The following is a 20,761-nucleotide window of genomic DNA, read 5'->3' on the forward strand; positions in this document are numbered from 1 at the left end:
GAGCCTGTCCCTGCTGTCCCAGCAAAAGGGAAATTGGTCCCTTTTGCTGTAGGTCTCTTAGTCCCCCTTCCCCTTGGCATGCACTGCTTCGTGTCAGGGTGCCAGCACCCCGGCCTCCAGACTTGAAGGTCCAATCCCTTGCAAGGCTCACGTCACCCCAAATCCCATCCCCAGAGCTTCTCCTGGGGGTCCCTTCCCGCTGTGCCCTGTGTGCCAGCAGACCTGGGGTGCCGGCACCTGCCTCCCCCTCCCCGCTTTGCTGGCTCTGCCCTTTCCCGTTGTTGCTTCTGGACGCTGTTGCCTGCCTGCTCGGTGACCTTCCCCGCTCTCAGGGGCAGTATTTTGGCCCCCGGCCATCTTAAACAATTAATGGAGGGGTGGAGAAACTTGCCATGTTAAATTACTTCCTCCTCTGGGAGGGGGCGAGGTCTCTGCTTCTCTCCCGATCCCAATGCAGTTTGTTGCCGCTGCCTGAAGCGGTCACTGCCTCTCTCGTTTCCCTTCCAGAAGTTAGAAAAACAGCTTTTTTTTTTTTTTCCTTAGTGCTTTTTGCTTATTTCTCGGTGTTTCTGCCCAACCTTCGGTGCTTCCCTCGGCATCTTGCAGAGCAGAGAATCCTCCCTGAACTCAGAGCAAAGCCCAGAGGTGTGTGTGTGTATGGGGGGGAGAAACTTCTGCTGGGAAGCTGCCTGAGAAGCTGGACACCCCCGTGGGATGTCTGCATTTGGACTTTGCTTTCCTCCAGCAGCTCTTCGGATCTTCCCAGGCGACAGCAGCTCTGTGACACGGAGCATCCCTGCTGAGCAGGCAAAGGGCGAGCGGGGAGCAGCGATGCCGTAAGGATTGGCCGGTGTTGTGTCTGGGGGTGGGGGAGGCAGCACCCCACGCCATGTCCCTCCACTGCCGAGCACCGGGGTTGGCTGTCAGAGAAACCTTGGAGGTCCCCTGCTCCCGTAGTGTCATGAGTTAGATTAGTTGGAGCTGTGCTGGGGGCGGCGAGGGCTTGGATTACAGTCCGGGACTCAAAGTGCTTCAGTGGTTCACGTCGGAGGGGAAAGGAGACGCCCCGTCGTCGTACACATGGAGGAAAAAGAGAAAAAAAGCCACTTTTGGAAGTGAAGGGGGGAAAAAAAGGAGGCCGGGAACATGGTAAGGAAATCACTGCGGAGCGGGGCTGTGCGGGACGGGGCTGTGATGGGGAGATGCCGGAGGTGGAAGCGGTGCTCCGGTGCTTCCCGTTACTGCCGTGATTTGGGTGCCAGCCCCGGGGTGGCTGCGGGGACACGGGGCTCTTGCTGGCACCAATCCCCCATGGGGTGCTGCTCGAGGCCCTGCAGCAACGGGCTGGGATGGAGCAGAGCAGGCACTCTGCTCGGGTGTGAGGCTGGAGCTGGTGCCCTGCTATGGGCACTGCCCCTTTGCAGAGCATGGGGAAGGGCAGAGCTCCTTTTTCCCTGCCCAAAGCTGGCACTGGGCACTTGGAGAAAGTGCTGAGAAACAAGGCAGGCAGCTGAGCACCCCATCTCCCTGGGAGTGGCTGTGGGGCAGCCCTATGCCTGGCCATGCCATACACCCAAAGGGGTTGGGGATCATGGACCAGACCACCTTCTGGTGCTTTGTTTGCTTGAGTTGCTGCTTGGCCACTTCAGTCCAGCTTCTGGCCTTGAAGTACATTGGCTTTCATCAAAAGATGAGTTGCCCAACTCCTGGTTTCTGCAGCCAGCTGAGCTGACAGGCCTGCATCTCTTCCCTTGGCCTGCATCTTTGCTTCCTGCATCTCCTCTGCCAAGGACCCCATGGCTCTCCTGTCCTCTCCTGCAGCCACAAGCTGTTCCATTGGACTTGAGCTTCTGGTGTCCTGGTGAACCAACCAAGCCCTGTAGGCAAAAGATTTGGATTTCAGTGGACGTGGGTTGGCCTGTGGGACTCTTGGAGGCTCAGCTCCTGCTGGGGGCTGCTCTGCTGTGTGAGACAGGTGACTCTTTGCTATCAGTGTGAAGGATGCTCCACTCTCCATGCATGGTATGTAGTGCTGCTGCAGCTGATGGGTGCCTGGAACACCAAATGGGCATGATACCTGAGGTCAGAGGTGCCTGCTTCCCCCCAGAACTGGCCTTTATGTCCCTGCTCTCCAGGCTGAGCTTCAGCCCTGGGAAGCTGCTCAGGCTGCCTAATGAGGCTGTGCTTTTACCCTTGATAGGATGATGATTGCTGCTTTCCAGTGGTTGCTGGGTATATCCCAACTTAAGCAACTATTGGCATCTTCCTGCAGTTGAGTTCAGGTGCCCCCTCTGTGCTGACAGGAGTTCAGCAGGAAAGATGGTCTTTGTGTCATCCTCCCTTTATATCTTCTGGGGTGGGAAGGAAGCGAGTCTGGGAACTGCAGAGAACTTTGTTTGGGATTTCTTTGCTTTATTTCTGTGCCAAAGCAATGAGCAAGAGTTCTTGGAACACAGACGGGGCCCAGAGGCGTAGTGCTGAGCACATGGAAGTGGTCTGAAGGCCGTGCTCTCTGGGTTACTGTCTGTGCTGGGAAGGTGGCTGTGCTGTCCCTTGCAGCAATGAAAAGAACAAGTCTGCAGGTGCCAGCCCAGCAATCACATAATCTGCTCTACTAACAGGTGAGGGATGCAGGGCATCAAGTGTTCCTGGTGAGATGCTGTAGGTTTACATAGAGGAATGTACCCTGAGCATCAGCACCTGAGAATTGGCATCCTGCATTTGATGGCCTCTGTGGCCACAGCCCTGTTGGGGACAGGCTCCAGCTGCAGGGAGGAGGTTGGTCTGGCTCCATGTGGGCAGTGGGGTGGGAAAGCTCTCCTGGCTGCTCCCTGAGCTGCCCCTGTCAGTCTGTAAGGTGTCAGGAGGGCAGGGCTGCCTTGTGGTTGCAGGCTGTGTGTGCTAGAGGTGCTGGCTTTCCAGATAAGCAGTGAGAGAGGCACATTCAGAGCCACATGCAAGTGAATAGCACAGCCTTTGTGGCTGCTACAGTGACCTTTGCTAAAATGGACCTCCTCTTGGCACTTAAAATACAGGGTAACATAAAAAGGGATGCCCTGCTTGTATGGTGGGATACTTGGGGCTGTGTATGTGCACCACCTTGCAGCTCAGGGTCACGAATGAATGTGCCCCTATCCCTGTGCCCATCCCTGTTGGCTGCTTTGGTCTTTCATTAAAACACACAAAAAGAACAAATGATTGGGCATTTCCTGGGCTAAGTGCTCCTGCTGGGCTTCATGCACATTCCATTCTCTTGCATTGCTGGATGCCAAGCTGAAATATCAAGATCAGAGCAGCACGGAGTGAATCTGAGAATCTTCCTGTCTGCTCAGATTGAACACCTCAGTGTCGGTCTGGGATGCCCAGGGTGAAGCCCTGGTTCAGGCCACAGCCATTGGCTGGGGTGGAACCAAAGGGCTCAGGTGGAGAGGAATGGGACCAGCCAGGAGAGACACATGTGCTCCTTGTGGACGTGGGGAGGTGTGATGGGAAGGGACCTCCATGGGGCCTTGTGGTCACCCCCAGTAGTATGAGATGCTGTGGCCAGGCATGGCTTGCCTGGCATGGGGAGGAGAAGCTGGAGGAGTTCTGAGTCCAGCTTTGCAGCCTGAGCCTCAGCCACAGTGAAAGGATGTGGGTTATTTGCTGCCCGTTGTCATCTTTCAGAATACATTTACCTTTTGAACAAGGTCCTTCTCATCCGCTCGGCAGGCTGGTATGCAGACCCGTTAATGGATCAAGGGGAAAAATGCCTGTGGATGTATTCCCCTTTGTGTTTGGGCTTATAACCACCCACGTTTTGGCATACATCCCTTCTGTGCACAAAGATGTCTTTTAGAAATTGCTAGTTAAATCTCCACCCTTCTTTGATATGTATGGAAATAATGGGACACGTGAGACTTTCCTATTAAGAAAAAAAGAGAGCCATAAAGGGAATAGCTTTAAAAGTGCTGTGTTTACCCCTGTCTGACTCGGGCCTTTAGGAAAAGCAATGCATTGCATTTATCATGGATGTACTGAGCTCTATGTGAGGCACTTGTTTAAGGCTTTATCTGAACGTCGGGGAAATGTTTCTGTCTGGCTCTAAGCCCCAGGCTTGGCTGCTCAGGGCTGGGAGAGCTTCAATGTATGATGCATCGCCTCCATTTCCCAGCCAGCTCTGAGGGCATTGGAGCAAATGTAGTTTGCTGGAGCAGGTACATTTATCCAGGTGGGGCTTGTGGTGTCCCTGGCTGCCTGCCCTGGCCTTCTGTCCCTCCTTGGAGGCAAGGTGCACGCTGGCACCTGATCTGCCACTGCTTCTCACATCAAGGCCGTGCAGGGATTTGCTCCTCTTGGACACTTGGTTTTCTCCTATGAACAGCCAGCCTTGCTGGAATTGCTTCTCAGACTTCATAATGTGTTTGAGGCCAAAAGGAGCCGTGGCTCATGTGTTCCGGGATGCTGAGACCACAGAGTGTTATCTGGCTCCTACATTAGGTCTGGGAGCTCATTTAACTAATAGATGCTCTTTTCTTAGAGGCATCCACCCTCACTTATGGAGGTTGGAAAATCTGCCCTTAGGAGCCTGTCCCAGCAGCTCGTGCACCTTGCAGGGGAAGGGTGGGAGCTGGATAATGGGAGCTGGATAATGGGATCTGGCTGCAGCTTCACACCCGATGCTGGAGCAATAAACCTAAATGGTGACCCTGTGAAGATCATTCCTGGCACTTATCAGCTGTGCTCCTGAAGGATTATCATTTTCTCTTGGAGGCTGCCCATCTGCTGGGAGGTGCTCACAGATGGGTGTCTGAGCATGATATGTGGGTTAGGGTCTGATGCCGATGGCTGAAGGCAGCTGATATGTTTGGCTGAGAACTTCCTCAGTGTGCTTTGCAGCTGGCAGGTGTAAATAAACCCTTCACTTCAGGTTGGGCATTAGGAACCATTTCAGGTTGGGGGTCACTGTGCCTGGAGGGGTCCCAGAGCTGTGGGGATGTGGGCAGTGGGCACAGTAGGGGTGGGCTGGGTTTGTGGGTCTGAGAGCTCTTTTCCAACCTCACTGGTTCTGTTGAGAGCATCCCAGCATGTGGCAGAGGTAAGGAAGACAAGGTGATTTTTCCTTGAGGTCATTTGCTGGAAGAGACTGGTGAGAAAGGGCACTTTCTTACAGTGTAACGTGCCAGTGTTTGGACTGTGTAAGAAGTGGAAGTTCCTGGCTTGGGTGGCACTTTGAATGCTGTGAGCCCTGGTATGCAGTGCTGGCTGCTCAACAAGCCTGGGGAGCTTGTGCAGCTCTGTCCTGGGGCCTCAGGGAGGTGACAGACAAATGCAGGCACAGCCAACACCAGTCCATTGCTGGGAAGGGTGTTACCAAAGTGCCCAGGGCTTTGTATTGTGCTGATTACAGCTTTGGTAATTAATTGCATGGTTAGAGCTATGCCAATGATATTAAAAAATAAATAAATAATCGGTGCTTAGACAGTTATTTCAGATTAAGGACCTGATCCCTTGATTAAACTAACCCAAGGTAAGCTGCTTCCCAGCTGTACAACGGTGGTGGTGCTTGCACAGCTCTTCTCACCCGCATGCAGGGCCCTGTGTCAGCTGGAGCACGTCTGCTACAGGACGGGGCTCGGATCTGCTTTCTCAGATGCTCTTCTAACACCTGTCTGACCCCCTGAGCTGTAGCTAACAGGGGGCAGGCTGTGAGAAGCTCATCTCCATTTGGGCTATGAGAGGTCTCACTTGGGCTGGGGGTCTGTGTTCCGTCCCCTGTTTGGCTGCCCTCATCTGTTGTGCAGTTGTCAGCAGCTCTTGTGATGTGCTGGGCTTTGTGTTGTGTAGTGCTGGGAAAACCTGAAGGGGAAGACAGAGAACAGTGCTGTGTGTCTGAGAGGCTCACACTGCTCCCAGAGCTGCCCAGGATGGCCCCATTGAGTGCGAACCAACACAGGCTGTGGGGCTGCCCTGCCATTCACGCCCAGCCCTCCCGCATGCGCAGGAGCGGAACCTCGGAGCTGAAAAGCAAATACATCATTTTTTCCCCTTTGTTTAATTAAACAAGAGATCATGAGTTAATCGCTTCCAAGCGCTTGTTTTCCTGCAGTGCCTGGAATGCTAATCCTGCACGGCTGCCCAGTAGGAGCTGCTTTGGCTGCTGCGTCGGCCCAGGGAAGGGCTGGGGAGCAGGGAGGCATCTGGAAATGATTCCCAGAGCACCACTCCCTGCAAAGCCAGAGGGGCCGGTGGAGGCACCGCCTGTGCATGAAGCCGGCCTGTGAGAGCCTTTAAAAGCCCTCAGCCAATAACCCACGGAGCAGGTAGAGCCATCCATGTGTATCCCGCAGGACAGTGCTGTGAGTGCCAGCCTCGTAGCTGCAGTGCTCAGCACAGAGAGCTCGTTAGGTCCAACCACCCCAAAGCAGGCGGGGCGCTGCAGCCACTGCTCCGCTCCTGGCCTCCCCCCGAGCCTCACAGCCGGGGGAGCTGGCACTTGTGCTGGGAAGATTTTCCTCTCTTGAACTCATGGCTGCGATTAGAGCGGCTCAGGAAGCGGGGATGGGAGGGTTCTCCTCCCTGCAGAAAAGGAGTGGGAAATCTCAGATTTTGTCTGAAAAACAAGCCTTGTTTTTTAGCTGGAGACCGGTTTGAACACAGAAATATCTTTCTTTCCATCCCCCCTAAGGAAAAGCAGCCTGGCTCTAAGCTTGCTGTCAAGAAGTGGAAAGGGTTCGTGGAAAGCCCAGAGGTCTGTTTTTACTGGAAATGAGGTTTTTCACGTCAAACTGAGAGCCCAGCAGCCCCAGCCAAGCGGTGCAGCACAGCAGCCTGTATTGGCAGAGCGACCCGGCCCAGCTGAGCCCGCATGGGGCTCCCTGCCCCCAGCCCCCAAACCTGGCTGGGGGCCACACGCAGGCAATGTTATGAGGCTGGGTGCTCACCCTGCTGCCAGATGTGTGCCTCAGCATGTGGCATGGGCCGCTCCAGCCTGCCAGAAAGGAGTATCGTCTGCCATAAGGACTTGCTGAGAGACTTTAGGAGCTTTCAGACAACATCTGGGCTGTCAGCAGGGAAGATTTGTGCCTCTCCTCCGTGTTGTCCCTGTTCAGGACTTGTTTTAGATGAGCATGACGCTGGCTTCCATCCAAGGTGGTCAAGTGAATTATAGGGAACAGTGGGTCTGGGTGGTTCCAGCAGTGCAGGTAGGTGCAGGGAAGGGATGCAGCGCTGTCCTGTGTCACCTGAGCTGCTGTCCCAGGCACTTTCCTGATGTGAACCCTTGGGATTCACCTCTCTTCTCCCTGGCAGGCTGCCTTCCTTTCCAAGCCTGCAGGAGATCTTCCATATTCAGCCCTAACTGGTGAGCAGCAGGTCCCAGAGAGGAAGAACTTGAGTCAGAAGGAAATCAGAGTCATTATGGATGGAAAAGACCTCTTAGATCCCTGAGCCCACCCCCACCGTGCCCCACTGCCCACATCCCCACGGCTCTGGGACACCTCCAGGGATGGGATCCCCACCTCCCTGTGCAGCTGTGCCAATGCATCACTGCCCTTCCAGAGATCTTTCCTGATGCCCAACTTGAATTGCAGCATGGCAGGAGCTCCCAGCACTTGGAGCTCTCTTCCTGACCACAAAGGCATCCAGAAAGGGCTGAGAAGCTCCTGCTTGCTCCAGAAGCCTCCTGGCAGGCTCCTCACATGCTGCAGCAGCTGCTTGCATGAGGAGAGGTAGATGGGTCCCTGGAGCAGGGCTGTAACATCAACCAGCTCCCAGCTGCGGTGTGGTGAAAGCAGCCGTGGCCGGACGTGACCTTAACCTGGGCTTTATTTAGAGCCTTGATTTATGGAGCAGTTATTTTTAAAGCCTGGTTCTCTTTTGGGAGGTGCGGCGGCAGCGTGCAGGACTTCATGGGCCTCCTGTGCTATTTACAAAGAAACATTTGAGTCCCAAGACTCGTGTTTTGTTTTTTTTCTTTGCTCAGGGAGGTGCTCTCTGGCTTGGTTGGAAAGCAATCCCTATTTGCATTGGTGGAAAGAAGCATGTGTTGAGGCCTTTCCCATTAGCAGGATGTGGCAATGCTGCTGGAGACCAGCCTGACATCTGCAGTGTGCAGAGGGGGCTGCTTTCTCCAGGAGGGCCCTATGTGGGGCTGCTGTGCAAGCAGGTGTGGGCAGGAGTGCATCCTTTCCTTGTATCCTTGCTGGGTTTGGCTTGCTCTCCTTCTCTTGGGATAACAATCCCTTATCCTGGCTAGGAAAAGTTTCTCCTTGTGCTTCCTGGTGAGGGTTATATACCCTGTGTGTCGCAGGGGATGTGGCTTGTGGATAGGATAGGCTTATGATTGGCATCTGGAATGCAGGACATCATCCCGTTCTCTTGGTGTTCTGTTTGAGTTCCCTGTGCCTCCAAACCATTGCTCCTTCAGGGCCACTGCCCTTGCCAAAGCAATTCCTTCTGTACCCTGAGAAGTGAACAGGACAAATAAGCAGCTCCATCCCATCTCCAGGACTGTGAATTGATTTCCCAAGTCAGTGCTCAGAGTCCAGCCTACTCCAAGCTCTGCCACGTCGCACGCTCTGTGCTCCAAGGAGGCTCTGCTGTCAGGTGGATCCCAATGGGATGCATGCGTTTGCAGCCACGTTTGGGGCTTTTCAAGTGGAATTAGCAGAGAACCTGGTGAGATGATCCAAAGGTGGGGCTTGAAAGCAGCTCTCAGTCCTTCAAGCCTCAACAGGTACCGTGGCTTTATGGTACAGTGAACCAGAGAGAGGGGAAGCGTCTGTTAGCACTGAACTTTACAATGGCTACAGGCTATGGTTATCCTGTATTTTACTGAAGGAAGAATAATATAAGGCTTGGTTTATTTTAACCATATAAAGGCTTTAGGATTCGGTGCCAATGTTAATAATTATCTTGCTCAGGCTTTGCTCAGGCAGCAGGAATGGTGTGAGAACCTGAGAGCAACGCACCGGCTCATGTGCAAATATTTTTACTCCTTTGTTTTATTTGCAACAGTAAGCCAAATTCACTGGGGAGGGGGGGATTAATATCTGCAAGAGGAGTGGGGGCAGAGGGCAGGACTGAACCCTACAGCTGCCGTGGGCTGAGGTTTTGAATCTGGGGGCTGGAGAGGATCAGGTGGAAATGGTTTGCAGATGCTGCCAGCTGTAATACCAGTGGGAGGCCATGGCTGGGCTCTCTGGTGTTAGGGGGAAGAGCAGCAGGTGAAGGCCTCCTGTTCCCCTGGGGGCACGGGGCAGCCCTGCAGCTGGTGGCACAGCCTTACTGGAGCTGTGCTTGCTTTCAACTGGCTGCATTTGGACCCTGTCACTTCTCAAGCACAGCTCTGTATATTATGGCAGGTCTAGCTGGGAGAGGCTTTTCATTTTAGTTAACAGCAGCAAAGCTGAGGGGTTGATGCTACTTCTGTGTTCTGGGTGGACAGAAGCTTCTTTAAAACAACTATCCCCTCTCATTTAGGTTTAGACTGAGCCTAGCATCCCGCACTTGTCAGCGTGCACAAATTGCTCCTGCTTTTTGAGTCCTTGGGTCAAGAATATGAAAACTAGTTCCTAAACCTCTCTTCATCTGGTTGCATTGACCTCAAGGGCTGTGGCAGCTGGTTGCAAACACGTTAGGCTCTTACTTGCTGCCATTCAGCCTCGCTTGTTGCTGACATCAGGAGAAACAGCATCAGGAAAGCTGAAGCAGTGCCACAGGCAGATCGCAGCTTGCTGTCACCCACACTGGTGCAGGGAGGGATTGTGCAGGCACTGCCTGGATGAGCCCATCCCTCCCATGCAATCCTGTGCTTTCAAAGATGAGGAATGTAAGGATGGTTGAGCTGGGCAGCTGAGAAGGACGGCAGGGTTTGTGTAAGGAGCATTATGGCTGCAGGTCACTTCAGGCTTGCTCTGTGGCCGAGGCATTTCCTCGTGTTGATGTCTGGAGCAAAGGGCCCTTCCCTTGGATGGAAGAAGCGAACGTTTCCTTCCTCCCGCTCCCTCCTCCTGCTGGTCCCTGCTGGCAACGTGAGCTTTGTTTAACTTTCTCTCTGGATCGTGCTGTGGAACTGAGGTGTGTTTTCAGGCATGTCCATGCAGCTGTTCCTGTTCTGCGGGAGGCTGGAGGCTTCTGGGCCAGAGGCTCAAATGCTTTCACCGTGTCTAGTGAAAGGAGGTGGATTTATATCGCAGGAGGATCTGGCCACACACCTGAGTAAACTTGCATCTGGTTCCAGAGCAAAGCTCACTCCCACTGGCTTCGGGTTAGCCAGAGGGGTCCCCTGGAAAACAAAAAGGCAGTAAAGATGCCTGCAGATTGTTGTATTTTGTTCTATTTCTTGGCAAGCTCTCATGACTTGCACCCATGCAGCAGCTCACAATTTGGCCTCCAGCACTGGAATGGGTTCTGACAACGCGGGCAGGCTGCGGCTGGCTCCGAGAAGGGGAAGTTGCAAGCCATCACCTGGGCCCTGAGCAGGAAACGGGCACTGAGGTGCATGCTGGAGCACCAGGGGCGGTCCTGTCCGTGCAGGCTGCGATCCTGTGTGCGAGGCATCTCAGAGCCTGCAGTGAGAACGATGCAGGATCACACCAATGAGCGGCTCCAGCAGCACTTTGGTTTGCAGCACATCGGCACCAGCGTTCCCCTCCATCTCTCCTTGCCCTGCAGAGGATCCGAGCAGCGGTGGCGGGTTGCAGGGCCGTGCTCCATCCACCCCATGACACTCTCGCTCGCTCGCACGCACTCACGTGCTGCGGTAATGGTTTAATAGCAGCCCCACCCAGCTCAGCAAGACCGACTTGCTGCGTAAGCAAAAGCAGGGGAATCTCTCCGCTGTGCGCAGCGCTGTGTGAGCGCTTTGGGGAGAGCTGTTTTGTTTGGGGTTTTTTATGTTAGTTTTTGAATCCACCTGAAGCTGCCGATGCCAAAAGGAAGGAGGAAGGACGGCGGTTTGCTGCTTTGATCCTCACCCCTCCTGCAATGGGAGGTGGCTGAGCCGGCCGGGGCGTCCCGCGCTGCCGCACCGCTAACGCTTTGTGTCTTGGCAGGACTCGGAGTCGCTGGACGGCTGCATTCAGAGCACCTTATCAGCTCTTTACCCTCCGTTCGAGGCTACGGCCGCCACCGTGCTGTGCCAAGTGTTTGATGTGGTGGAGAAGACGTACCGTGGGGATGGACTGCGCTACCTCATAGACTTCCTGATCCCAGCCAAGCACATCCTGCAGTGCATTCAGCAGGATGCCTGTGTAAGTACATCACGCTCTCCGCGGCCTCTTTAGGGCTTTGCTGGTCAACCTTCTTTCTGCTGGAGGATGTGAAGTGCCTGGCAGAAGGCGTGAGCTCGTCTGCAGCAGCCTTGGTGGGAGGGCAGGGCGGACAGCTAGGAAACAGCTGAGGAATAACCATTATTAGTGAGAGCAAACCGTGCTGAGATCAGATGTGGAGCGGTGCCCTCACCTTCCAGAGCAGGAATACTGAGTGGAAGGCTTTGGGGCTTGGCAGGGAGGCCTTTGTGAGCTGAATATACAATCATACAACGGCCTGGGTTGGAAAGGATCACTATAACTTCAACCCCTTTGCTATATGATCATCTCACTTCAACCCCTTTGCTATGTGCAGGGTTGTCAGGCACTAGACCAAGCTGCCCAGAGCCACATCCAGCCCATGATGGCTGAGTTGGTTCCGTAGCCTCAAGGAGTCACGTTACTGCCAGAGCGAGACCGAGATGAATGGGCTTTACTATTGGGGAGGCTTCAATGTTAGAAACAAGGAGTGCGATGGAGGTCGCTATGGGCTGCGTGTGGGTGTCGGTGGGCGGCAATATGGCGCCGCGGGCACGGAGCCGCGAAGCCTCGCTCGCCACAACCGATGGCCGCGCTCGGAGTAGGGCGTGGGGGGGCGGGCCTCGCGCTGCCCAACAGCCAATAGGAGGGCTGTTGAGGCTGTGAGAGCCAGTAGGAACGCGAGCGTGGCTTGATGGGCGTGAGGGGAGCTGAGAGAGGCGGGAGTGCCGCCCTGAGGCGTTGGTGGCGCTCCGAAGGGCCGTGAGGCGGGAGGTGAGGAGCCAGGGTGGGTGGAGGGCGGGGAGACAGCGGAGGGGGAATGGGGGACGATGGGGAAATGTGAGGTGGGAGGGTGAGGGCGCTGGGCCCTGAGGCGGGGAGCTGTGGGCAGTGCGGCCTGGCGAGGGCTGGGGGTGCAGCGTTCCCCCCCAGGCTGCAGGCTGTAGTGGGGCTGAAGGAGAACCTGGTTCCAGTGTGTCACCACCTTCTGGGTGAAAAACCTTCTCCTAATAGCCAACCTAAACCTCCCCTGCCTCAATTTAAAACCATTTCTCCTTGTCTTATCGCTATCCATCCTTATAAACAGTTGTTTATATGCTCCCTTCAAGTACTGGAAGGCCACAATGAAGTGTTAGGTGAGTTCGTGGGCCACAGCTGAGTGTGATGGAACCAGAAGTCTGTGATCTCCAGGTGTGTGTGAAAGGCTTTGCCAGAGCGTCTCTGCTTAGAACCCAGGCTTCGTTACAAGCCTTCAGATCCTGAGCTAACTGGGCTGCTTGGTTCCAGCCCAGCTGTTCTCAGTGGCCTTGGGACCTCTGTGATACCTTTGTCGTTGGTCACCAGCTCCTTCCTGTAAGGCAGCGTTCTTGGCTGCAGCTGCTGGGCACAGAGCCTGGCACTCCCCTCCCAGCCTGGTTTGGCTCTGGCAGATCACGAGAAGAGCAAAAAAATGCTTGAGCCTCAGATTGAAATGTTAAAACAACTGAAATAAGCCTCTTCACATCATCTTCTCTTTGAAGGTGCTTTTTGGAGCAGCACAATGGTGCTCTGCTTATTTTTTTAGTTTTAAGCCTCTGATACATTTGGGCTCTGGAAGGACTTGTGTTCCTGCTTGTTGGAGCTGTGAATGGATAAAGCAACTTCTGCAAACTGTGTGTTGGAGGAGGAGGGCTTCATCTGCTAAATATATCCAGGAAGGGGACTGTAGAAGATACTTTTGACTTGGAGATCAGAAAGCACGAAGGTAGAGGGCTGCAAAGCTCTGATCCACTCATGTTTGAAATACAAGCAGTGTGTCAGGTCATATAGGGTTTGTTTTTAAAGTCGGTTTAATGGAAAGAGAAAAGAAAGGGAGGCAGATTTCTGAGTTCGGAGTTAGGATATAAAGATAGTAAGATCCTCCAAACTAAACAGTCTTATCTGAGCTTCTTCTGGTAGTAATGCAGCATGTGGGAATGGCTGGTTGTGCAGAGAATAGAAGTAAATGTGCTGTGATTGAAATGGGAGCAGAAAGGACCAGCTGATCTCCTGGAATGTGGAAGAAGTTACCATACAACACAGGTAACAGGGATTTGTGTTGAATCTGTTAAGTCAAGGCTAGCAACAAAGCACAGAGAGTAAGCTGAGCATACAGCAACAGCAGCCACTGAGTGTGGAAGGAATTAAATGAGACTTCAAACATTTGTTCATGTTTTTTCACGTGGTTTGCTCCATGGCAGGTAGTGTAAGAACAGCCTTTCCCATAGAACCACACTCTGTCTTTGGTGGTTTAATCTCTTCCTTGCAGGATTTATCCTGGGTTGGATGGAAAGTTAATGACTATGTCAAGGGGATGGAGGTTTATGCAAGTAGTACAAGGTGGGCAAAAGCAGCTGGTGAAAGGGAGGGTGTGTGTGTGTGTGCGCTGCAGTGAAAACTGGGTTGGAAACGGGAGTCATGGGATGTGTATTGCTGCTCATCTGTGACCTTGGCATGAAAAGTAAGAGTGCCAAGTAAGACCATGCAGAGGAACAAGATAAAAGGCCTGAAGTCAGTGCTGCTAATCCTAACACGGCTGGGATTCTAGGTGACAGCTTTCCAGTTCAACTACTACATCCATTATGGGGGAATCCCTTCTAAGACCTTGTCTTGTCAGAGAAGGTTGAAGTCAATCATGAAACAGAAAATGAGTTATTACTTGTGGCTTGATTTAGACCTCATTTTACCCCAACAGGATCGAGTTCAAAGCAGTGATTTTTTTACTTTTTGATGTTGTGATAAAGCTGTAAATAATCGAGTCAAGACGGTTCAGCCGTGAACTTTTACTTAATTGGGAGCTATCTTGAGGCTTGTCTTGTTTGATGCCTGGAGTCACTGCTGCTTTTTTTTCCCCCCTTCCTTTTAGATATAGGAAAAAGGTACGTGGGGGGGGGAGCAAGGGGGAGTGGGGGTAGGGAGGGGGGAGTCCTGGGTGCTGCTGTGTTTGGGGGTGAGGGTGGATGTCTAAGGGAGCTGGAAGGCTCTTACACTGTGCCCGTGTTGCAGGTGTAGGGAATTCCTGTTATGTCTGTAACAGGACTTCTAAATGCAAACGTGGAGGAAATGCTAAAATGAAACATTCAAAACATGAGTGTAAGTTAGAAAACTGGGCAGGTCTGTGCCTAGCGGGCCTCTCCAGGAGCTGCTTCTCAGTGCTTCGGTGTGTTTTGCTACCAACCTGAACCAAAATAAGGGCTAATTCTGGAAATCTGAAGCTGACTCTGGTGGGAATCAGACCAGTATCTGTCTGGGTGCAAAACATTTGTGGATGGACTTGCATGAAGAACGCATGGAATAGCTGAGAGTCTCAGGGCTAGAAACAGCATTGGGACTCTGCAGGTTGGGCTGCACAGCTTGGTTGTGCAGGTCCTGCTCTGCTGCCTCCTTTCTCCTGTTTTATTGCACCAATCTCTCTTTGCATTCACTGGTGGGTTTACGATTATCTCTTGCTACTGAATCCTACTTGTCTCCACCTGGTTTTGCATAGGCTCTCAAACACTCCAGCTGTGTTGCCTTTTACCTGGCTTTGTGCTCTTCTGTTAGACTCAACCAAAATCAGATGGAACACACTGTGCACGTCAGCAGCACATGTTCAGGAGAAGAAGTGAGTCCTCAGAGCTTAGTATCTTCATTTGGCTTTCCCTCCCCCACAGCACATCTAGCCTAAGACCCTTTACCTGACAGACAGCATCGTGCAGCACTGGGCTGAGTGGAGGCATTCTGTGCAGTAATGTTTCTGCACCTTTAGCCTCTTCCTGGTTAGTTTCAAGTATACTTGGTACTTCTGCTTAGGCTGTGAATGGTTGAGGACAGATGTTTTTGTGCGTTTGCAGCACTAAGGTAAAGAAGAGGTCTTCTGCTTGAGCACTGGGAAGTGGGAATTCCTGACATCAGCACCCCAGGGTTCTGGGCTGACTGAGGTTTAAGTAAGCCTGATGCTTGTGGCAGATGGCTGGTGTGTATTCAGCTCCTGAGGCGCTGATGATTTGTGATGGCAAATTATCTTTTTTGTGTGTGTTTGTTTCTTTTTAAAGAGAATATAAGTACAGAGAACTCACCTACGCTAACCGCCAAAGACCCCAAATTCAGCTATGCTATTGCTGAAGTGTTCTGTAAAAGAGATGCGTGGTCTCTCCCATCCAGAAGCTTGAGCTGAGCTGTGTTCCTGCTGCTGATCATGCTTTCTGTTTTCTCTCTAGGTTCAGTACTGTGGCTTGCTGTTTCGCCACGAGGGCTGGCCCCTGTGCATTCACGAGAAGATCGTAGTCCAGCTGGCTTCCATTGACTGGCGAATCTTGAAGCCTGGTGACTTCTACCTGCAGGTCGTTCCCTATCTGAAGAAGTCTCCACGGATTGTATTGAAGTGTTTAGCAAAAGACAAGCATAATGTAGAAGAAGTTGTGATTCCAGAAGTTTCCTATACCTCTATTTTTACTCTGGAATGGTTGAGTACTATCAATGGAGAGCGGATGGGTATAGCACTGGAAAATTGTTTACTAACCACTGATGAGAAAATATTTCGCGTTCCCTGGGATAACGTGGTTAATCCGGAATTTATAAATAAACCCAAAATAACTGAAAATAATATAATCACTCCAGAGACAGCAGGGAAACCTTCACTTTTGTGTCTCCCCATGGACCATGCTGAGCGCAGCTTGCCAAACCTAGAATCTCAGTACCTACAGGAACAAAGTCCAACTTGCAACAACCTGGTTGTTAGCAGCCCAGCTCCACGGTCAGGTGAAGCTGTTGTCAATGGTGTGTGTTCCAGTGCTGTTCCTGAGGAGGATTTGCAAAGTGACCTTGAAGGGGAGTACGTTGAGCTTGCTCAAGTTTCGCTGCCTCGGTTTGGACCACAGACGGGCTCGTTAACCCAGTCAGTAGCTTTAAATTATCTGACTCAGCCTAGAACGAGAGTGAATGCGTCTAAAGGCAAGCACAGATTTATTGTCATTCAAGACAGCACCTACTCCAAGAACTCAGTTCACTCAGCACTTATGCAAAAGGAGCACTGTCAGATGGACGCTCTGAGCTCTTCTCCTGAAGCTCTCAAAAATGTAATTCCTTTGGAAAGCAACGAAACGACGGCATGTGAAGAGCTGTGTCCAGAGGGTCAGCTGCTGCCAGGTGGTCCTGGGAGCATGGGAAACAGTTCTCCTGCAGCTGCGGCTCCTTCCTGCATTGTGGAAGAGCAGGAGGCCTGCAGCGAGGGCTCTGTTGATTGGCAGTATGCGCCGTGCAGCAGTGATGACGTGTGTGCTGGAGATGGTGTCAGCTGCAAAGCACAAATGACTGGTTCTACTGGAAACATGGAATTAGAAAGCGATGGTTCTAGCATAAATCCTGGTGTTGAAATACTGGAGCGGAGCCCAGAAGCAAATCTGGGTGCTGCTGCTGAGGAGGAGGTTATGGAAGAGCATGGAGAACTGCTGACAGAGCATCAGCATGAGGTGACGCAGGTGGATCCCTCTCTTGGGTCTGTCCTGGAGCCTTTGGGACCACACTGCACACTGAAGGAAGGTCCCAATGATTCTTGCCAGAGTGCCAGTGAATGTGCTGCACCAGTCCAGGCCACTGCATTGCCTGCCACACCTGAGAGTTCAGCTGTGGGTGTGGAGAGAGGCTCTCCTTCAGGGAACATGACAGATGCAGCAGCAGTCCGAGCTTGTTGTGCTGATCAGGAAACAAATTGTAGTTCTCCGGTAAATCCTCCAGAGCAGTTGAACCGAGAAGTAGGTGAAATAGTGGTGGGAAGAAGAGAGAGCCCTGAGGACATCGAAGAGATTGAACAAGTGCAGGCTGGGAAGGAGCATGAGAGTAGCGGTAGTTGCTGTTCTACCAGTGCTCCCGTGGATGGAGTGCTTCCAGATGGTGAAGAGCAAGAGGTCCCTGCTTGTCAGTGTAAGGAAGCTGAAGATACCGCACTGCTCCAAACTGCACTGCCAGCAGAGTGCGAGCAGGTGGCAGAACAGCCAGGTACCAGCGGATCTTCCCTGGGTCTTGATGCTCAAGCAGAAGACTTGAGTGAATTCGGAAGCCACAGGTCTGAAGAGAGGTGTGGTGATCCACAAGGATGGACAGGAAACCAAGGCCATGGAAGTGAAATGAACTCTGTGCTGAACCCAGAGGGTGTTTTAGCACAGGACTTGCAGGGAGAGGGGGAGAACCAAGACAGTTGTTCTGATGTGGACAGGTCAAAGGCTGTAGCCTTAACAACACTGGAATCCATAGAAGAGGAGCTGGAGGTTGGACCACTGTCCTCGGGACCTGCTGAGGGGAACATGGAGCCCACTGCTCTGCACTCCCACCCAGAGGCAGATCCAGAAGCGTCATCTCCTAAAGGTACAGGATGTCTGTGTATTTATCTGACTGATAACATAGGCAGAAAGCGAAGTGCTTGGGAGCTACTGCTGACAAGTACCAGGAGGCTTTGGGATAATAGCACAAGCCACAGGGAAGTGATTAGGTTTCTTCATGGCTTTCTCTTTAAAGGTGGATTTATTGCAGTAAAGGTGGATTTATTGCAGTATTTTGTTCCACAGTCTTCGTGAATTTACGTTACTATGAAGCAAAGTTGGGCTGATGGCTGGTGACCTCCACCTGTTGCATGATGTGTGTGTGCATGAGAGCAGAGAGGCTGGCTTTTCGGGGTACAAGCTGTGGCAGTCTGACTGTGATGAGGTGAAGCAGCAGTGGATGGCAAAGCCAGATACTTGCTATGGAGCATGACCTGAAGATCACTGAAGGTGTGTGTGTGCTGCCAGCTGCTGCAAGAGGAGAGCTGCAGAGTTGAGGGATCCCTCTCCACCTCCCTCCCTCTCTCTCTTAAACAACATGTTTAAGCAGGAGTGCTACCCAGGCTTCTTAAGGTCTCACTGCTGTGCTGGAACTGTTGTTCCCCTTGAGAAGAAGTGATGCTGGCAATCCAGGTCTCTGCCTCTTGTAACAGACAGCATGTAGTCCCACAGACATGATGTTGGCTCTGCTGAGTCTGGAAAGCTGGAGCTAGATCTGTGCATCATTCTGAGAAGTGTGCATAGCGGAGGAGGCATGCCATTCCAGTTCAGCAGCTTGTATTCCCTGAGACCCCTGGCTAGGAAAATTATCTGGCTTGAAACTTGAGGATGCTTGAAAGGGTTGGAGGTGCAGGTGCACGTTGTTGGAGCATGTCTGGGGAACAGAGCTGGCAGAGATTCGTGGCCGGTATCTGCTTGGATGCAGCACTTTGGCTGCAGGTACAGTCGTGTCCAGAAGTCACGTTTCACCAGAGACCTCAGTGTGACCTCTCCTTAATGGAGGATCTTTATTCATGAATGGGAAACTTCTGTTTACACCTGCACTAAATAAGCTAATGCAGTGATTAGACAGGCCCACTGCTGCTGGGCATCTCTGATACTCTGGAGCAAGTGATGGGCATCTGTTTTCTGAGAAGTGAAGAGCTCAGCTCTGAAGTTTCTGAAGAGGTGGTGGTGGGGAGTGCTGGGTGCTTGCTTTCCTTATGGCTCCTGCTGGCTGATCGTTCTGCATTCCTGTCTCTTCTGCCTACAATTAGCCCAGCTCGTGGATGAGATAGCACCACGTTCTCCCTGCTCAGCAGGACAAGTCTTGGCTGCTGCTGTGTGTTTCAGCAGTGATGGACCCTTCTGGGGCATGTGTGGAGCTTGTTTGGAATGAAAGGCAATTCCTATGTTTCTGGGGATTTGGCTGAAAGAAGTGATGTGTCTGTGGCTTGATTCTGGTGATGTCATGTCATGGCACTGCAGTGGGAAAAGGCTGTAGCACAAAAGGTGATACCTCAGTCATCAGAAAAGGGGTTGGCTTTAGGGTTAAGGCACAGGGCAGCTCAGAACTGGGGGGTGTTTCTTAAGTACTGTAGTAATAAGAAGTTGAGTCTGTTACATTTGATTACTTGGAGATCTAAACGAGTTATTCATCCCCTTTAACCCTCAGAAATGTACTCAGATCATTAAGAGAAGTTACACAGTGAAGCCAAGGTCCCATGCTCAGTCATACAGAAGCACTTTCCTCCTCCAGCTGCACAGTCTGTAGGTGAGCTGAGCTCTTGGTGCCTGGCTCTTGTTGGGGTCATTTTGCTGCTGGGGCTGCTCACTGGAGTTGTGTTGCATAAACCATATATAAGCACAGCCCCAAGCTTCCCATGCCCATTTCAGATCTGCAGTGCCCACTTCATCCTTCGATCCTCTCCCCTTCCTCCCATTTCCATTCACAAACTGAGCTTATTTTATGTGTAAATATGACCTAGCTTGGAAAGATGTTGGGTAAATGTGACCTCTTTTGAGTTGGTGGCTTGAAATTTACATTGGAAAACCTACTTTATTTCTTTTTCCTTTCCTTGCAGCTAATTTGAAGTGAATTCTGAAACTTTGCAGCTTTCCCTGGAGGAGAATTCCTGTATTTTGGGAGTGGAAAATAACCTGATAGTCAAGAAGTTGGTTGAGGAACCACACAGGGGTGCATTCAGCAGCACCTGCTGGGGCGTTCCGGTGCCTCTCCGCGTTCCTGCAGGGTGTTAGCATGGAGGATACCAATGGCAGGGCAGTTTGCAGGAGAAATGCTAATGTCTCTTTGAAATGCACACAAGCAAATCCTCCTCTCCCGCTTCCTTGACCTCAGGGAAAGGTGGATCCTGCAACCATGGCAGATGGAGCTGTCCCAGTTCTCATTTTGCTTTTTGATGTAATCCTCCGCGTTCCACAATTTCCGCTCCAGTGGGTGCCTCCACCCCAGATGGCAAATAGCAAACTGTGTGCTGGGGTCTGCACACCGCCACTGGCCTCTATTAGGGAAGGGTGGGTTAGGTTGGGGCCTGTGTGCTCCAGAGGCTGCACAGCTGTGCCTGGTGGGCTGAATGAAACCCTCTCTCTCCTGGGGTCTCTCTCCTCTGTTCCTAAGAGAGCTCCAGTGCAGGGCTGCCATGTGTATTTGGGTCCTTTTCTTGCTCGGTGTGGTTCTTTCAGTGTAGCTATGCTCCCTTTCTCATCTTCTTTGAATGCTACCTTTAGGTCTTGTTCAGAGGTTTCCTACATGTGATGCAAATTCCTTTACTACAAATTATGTGTGTGCTTGTTGCCAGGCCTTACAACCTCCTGAGAACGTGTTTTCCCACGAATCTACCAGCCCTTAATGTAAAACATTTGGGCTGTGGTTCCTTGGGCCTGGTGGTCCCCTATCCACAGGATAGGTCTGTGCCCCTCTAAATCCCACCTTGGGAAGATAAGGTAGCACTGCCCAAAGTAGTGACCTCCTGTTTAAGTGGAAAACAGAGGCTGTAGTACTGGGAGCAGACTGAGCCCTGCTGCATCCCAGGTTGGTGCAGAGGCCTCAAACCATCATCCCAGCAAATGCTATGTGAGCTCCCAGGTCCCTGAGAGGGATGTTAGCAGGGTGCTGGGCTGCACTCAGTCACTGCTTCAGGGCTCTCCCTGTTGTGTATTTCTGCATGCTGAGCCCTG

General features: G+C 52.2%; 1 protein-coding gene across 7 annotated transcripts in view; it reads left to right on the forward strand.

Moving 5' to 3' along the window:
• Window positions 1-253: 253 nt before the first annotated feature.
• PLEKHG4 (pleckstrin homology and RhoGEF domain containing G4) overlaps window positions 254-20,761 on the forward strand; it is a 68,361-nt gene continuing 47,853 nt past the window's right edge. For 6 of the 7 annotated variants that reach the window (XM_085551696.1, XM_085551695.1, XM_085551697.1 and 3 more), the window contains exons 1-3: window positions 421-1,149; window positions 11,037-11,234; window positions 15,488-17,630. In XM_085551696.1, coding sequence (XP_085407822.1) covers window positions 1,147-1,149; window positions 11,037-11,234; window positions 15,488-17,630 — 2,344 coding nt within the window. In that variant the 5' untranslated portion in view covers window positions 421-1,146. Of the gene's footprint in view, window positions 1,150-11,036; window positions 11,235-15,487; window positions 17,631-20,761 lie in introns of all 7 variants that reach the window. The other variant, XM_085551694.1, reaches the window with a different exon arrangement.

Source organism: Coturnix japonica, chromosome 6, assembly GCF_054131305.1.
Source record: "Coturnix japonica strain WE chromosome 6, WE-NBRP24, whole genome shotgun sequence".
NCBI lineage: Eukaryota > Metazoa > Chordata > Aves > Galliformes > Phasianidae > Coturnix > Coturnix japonica.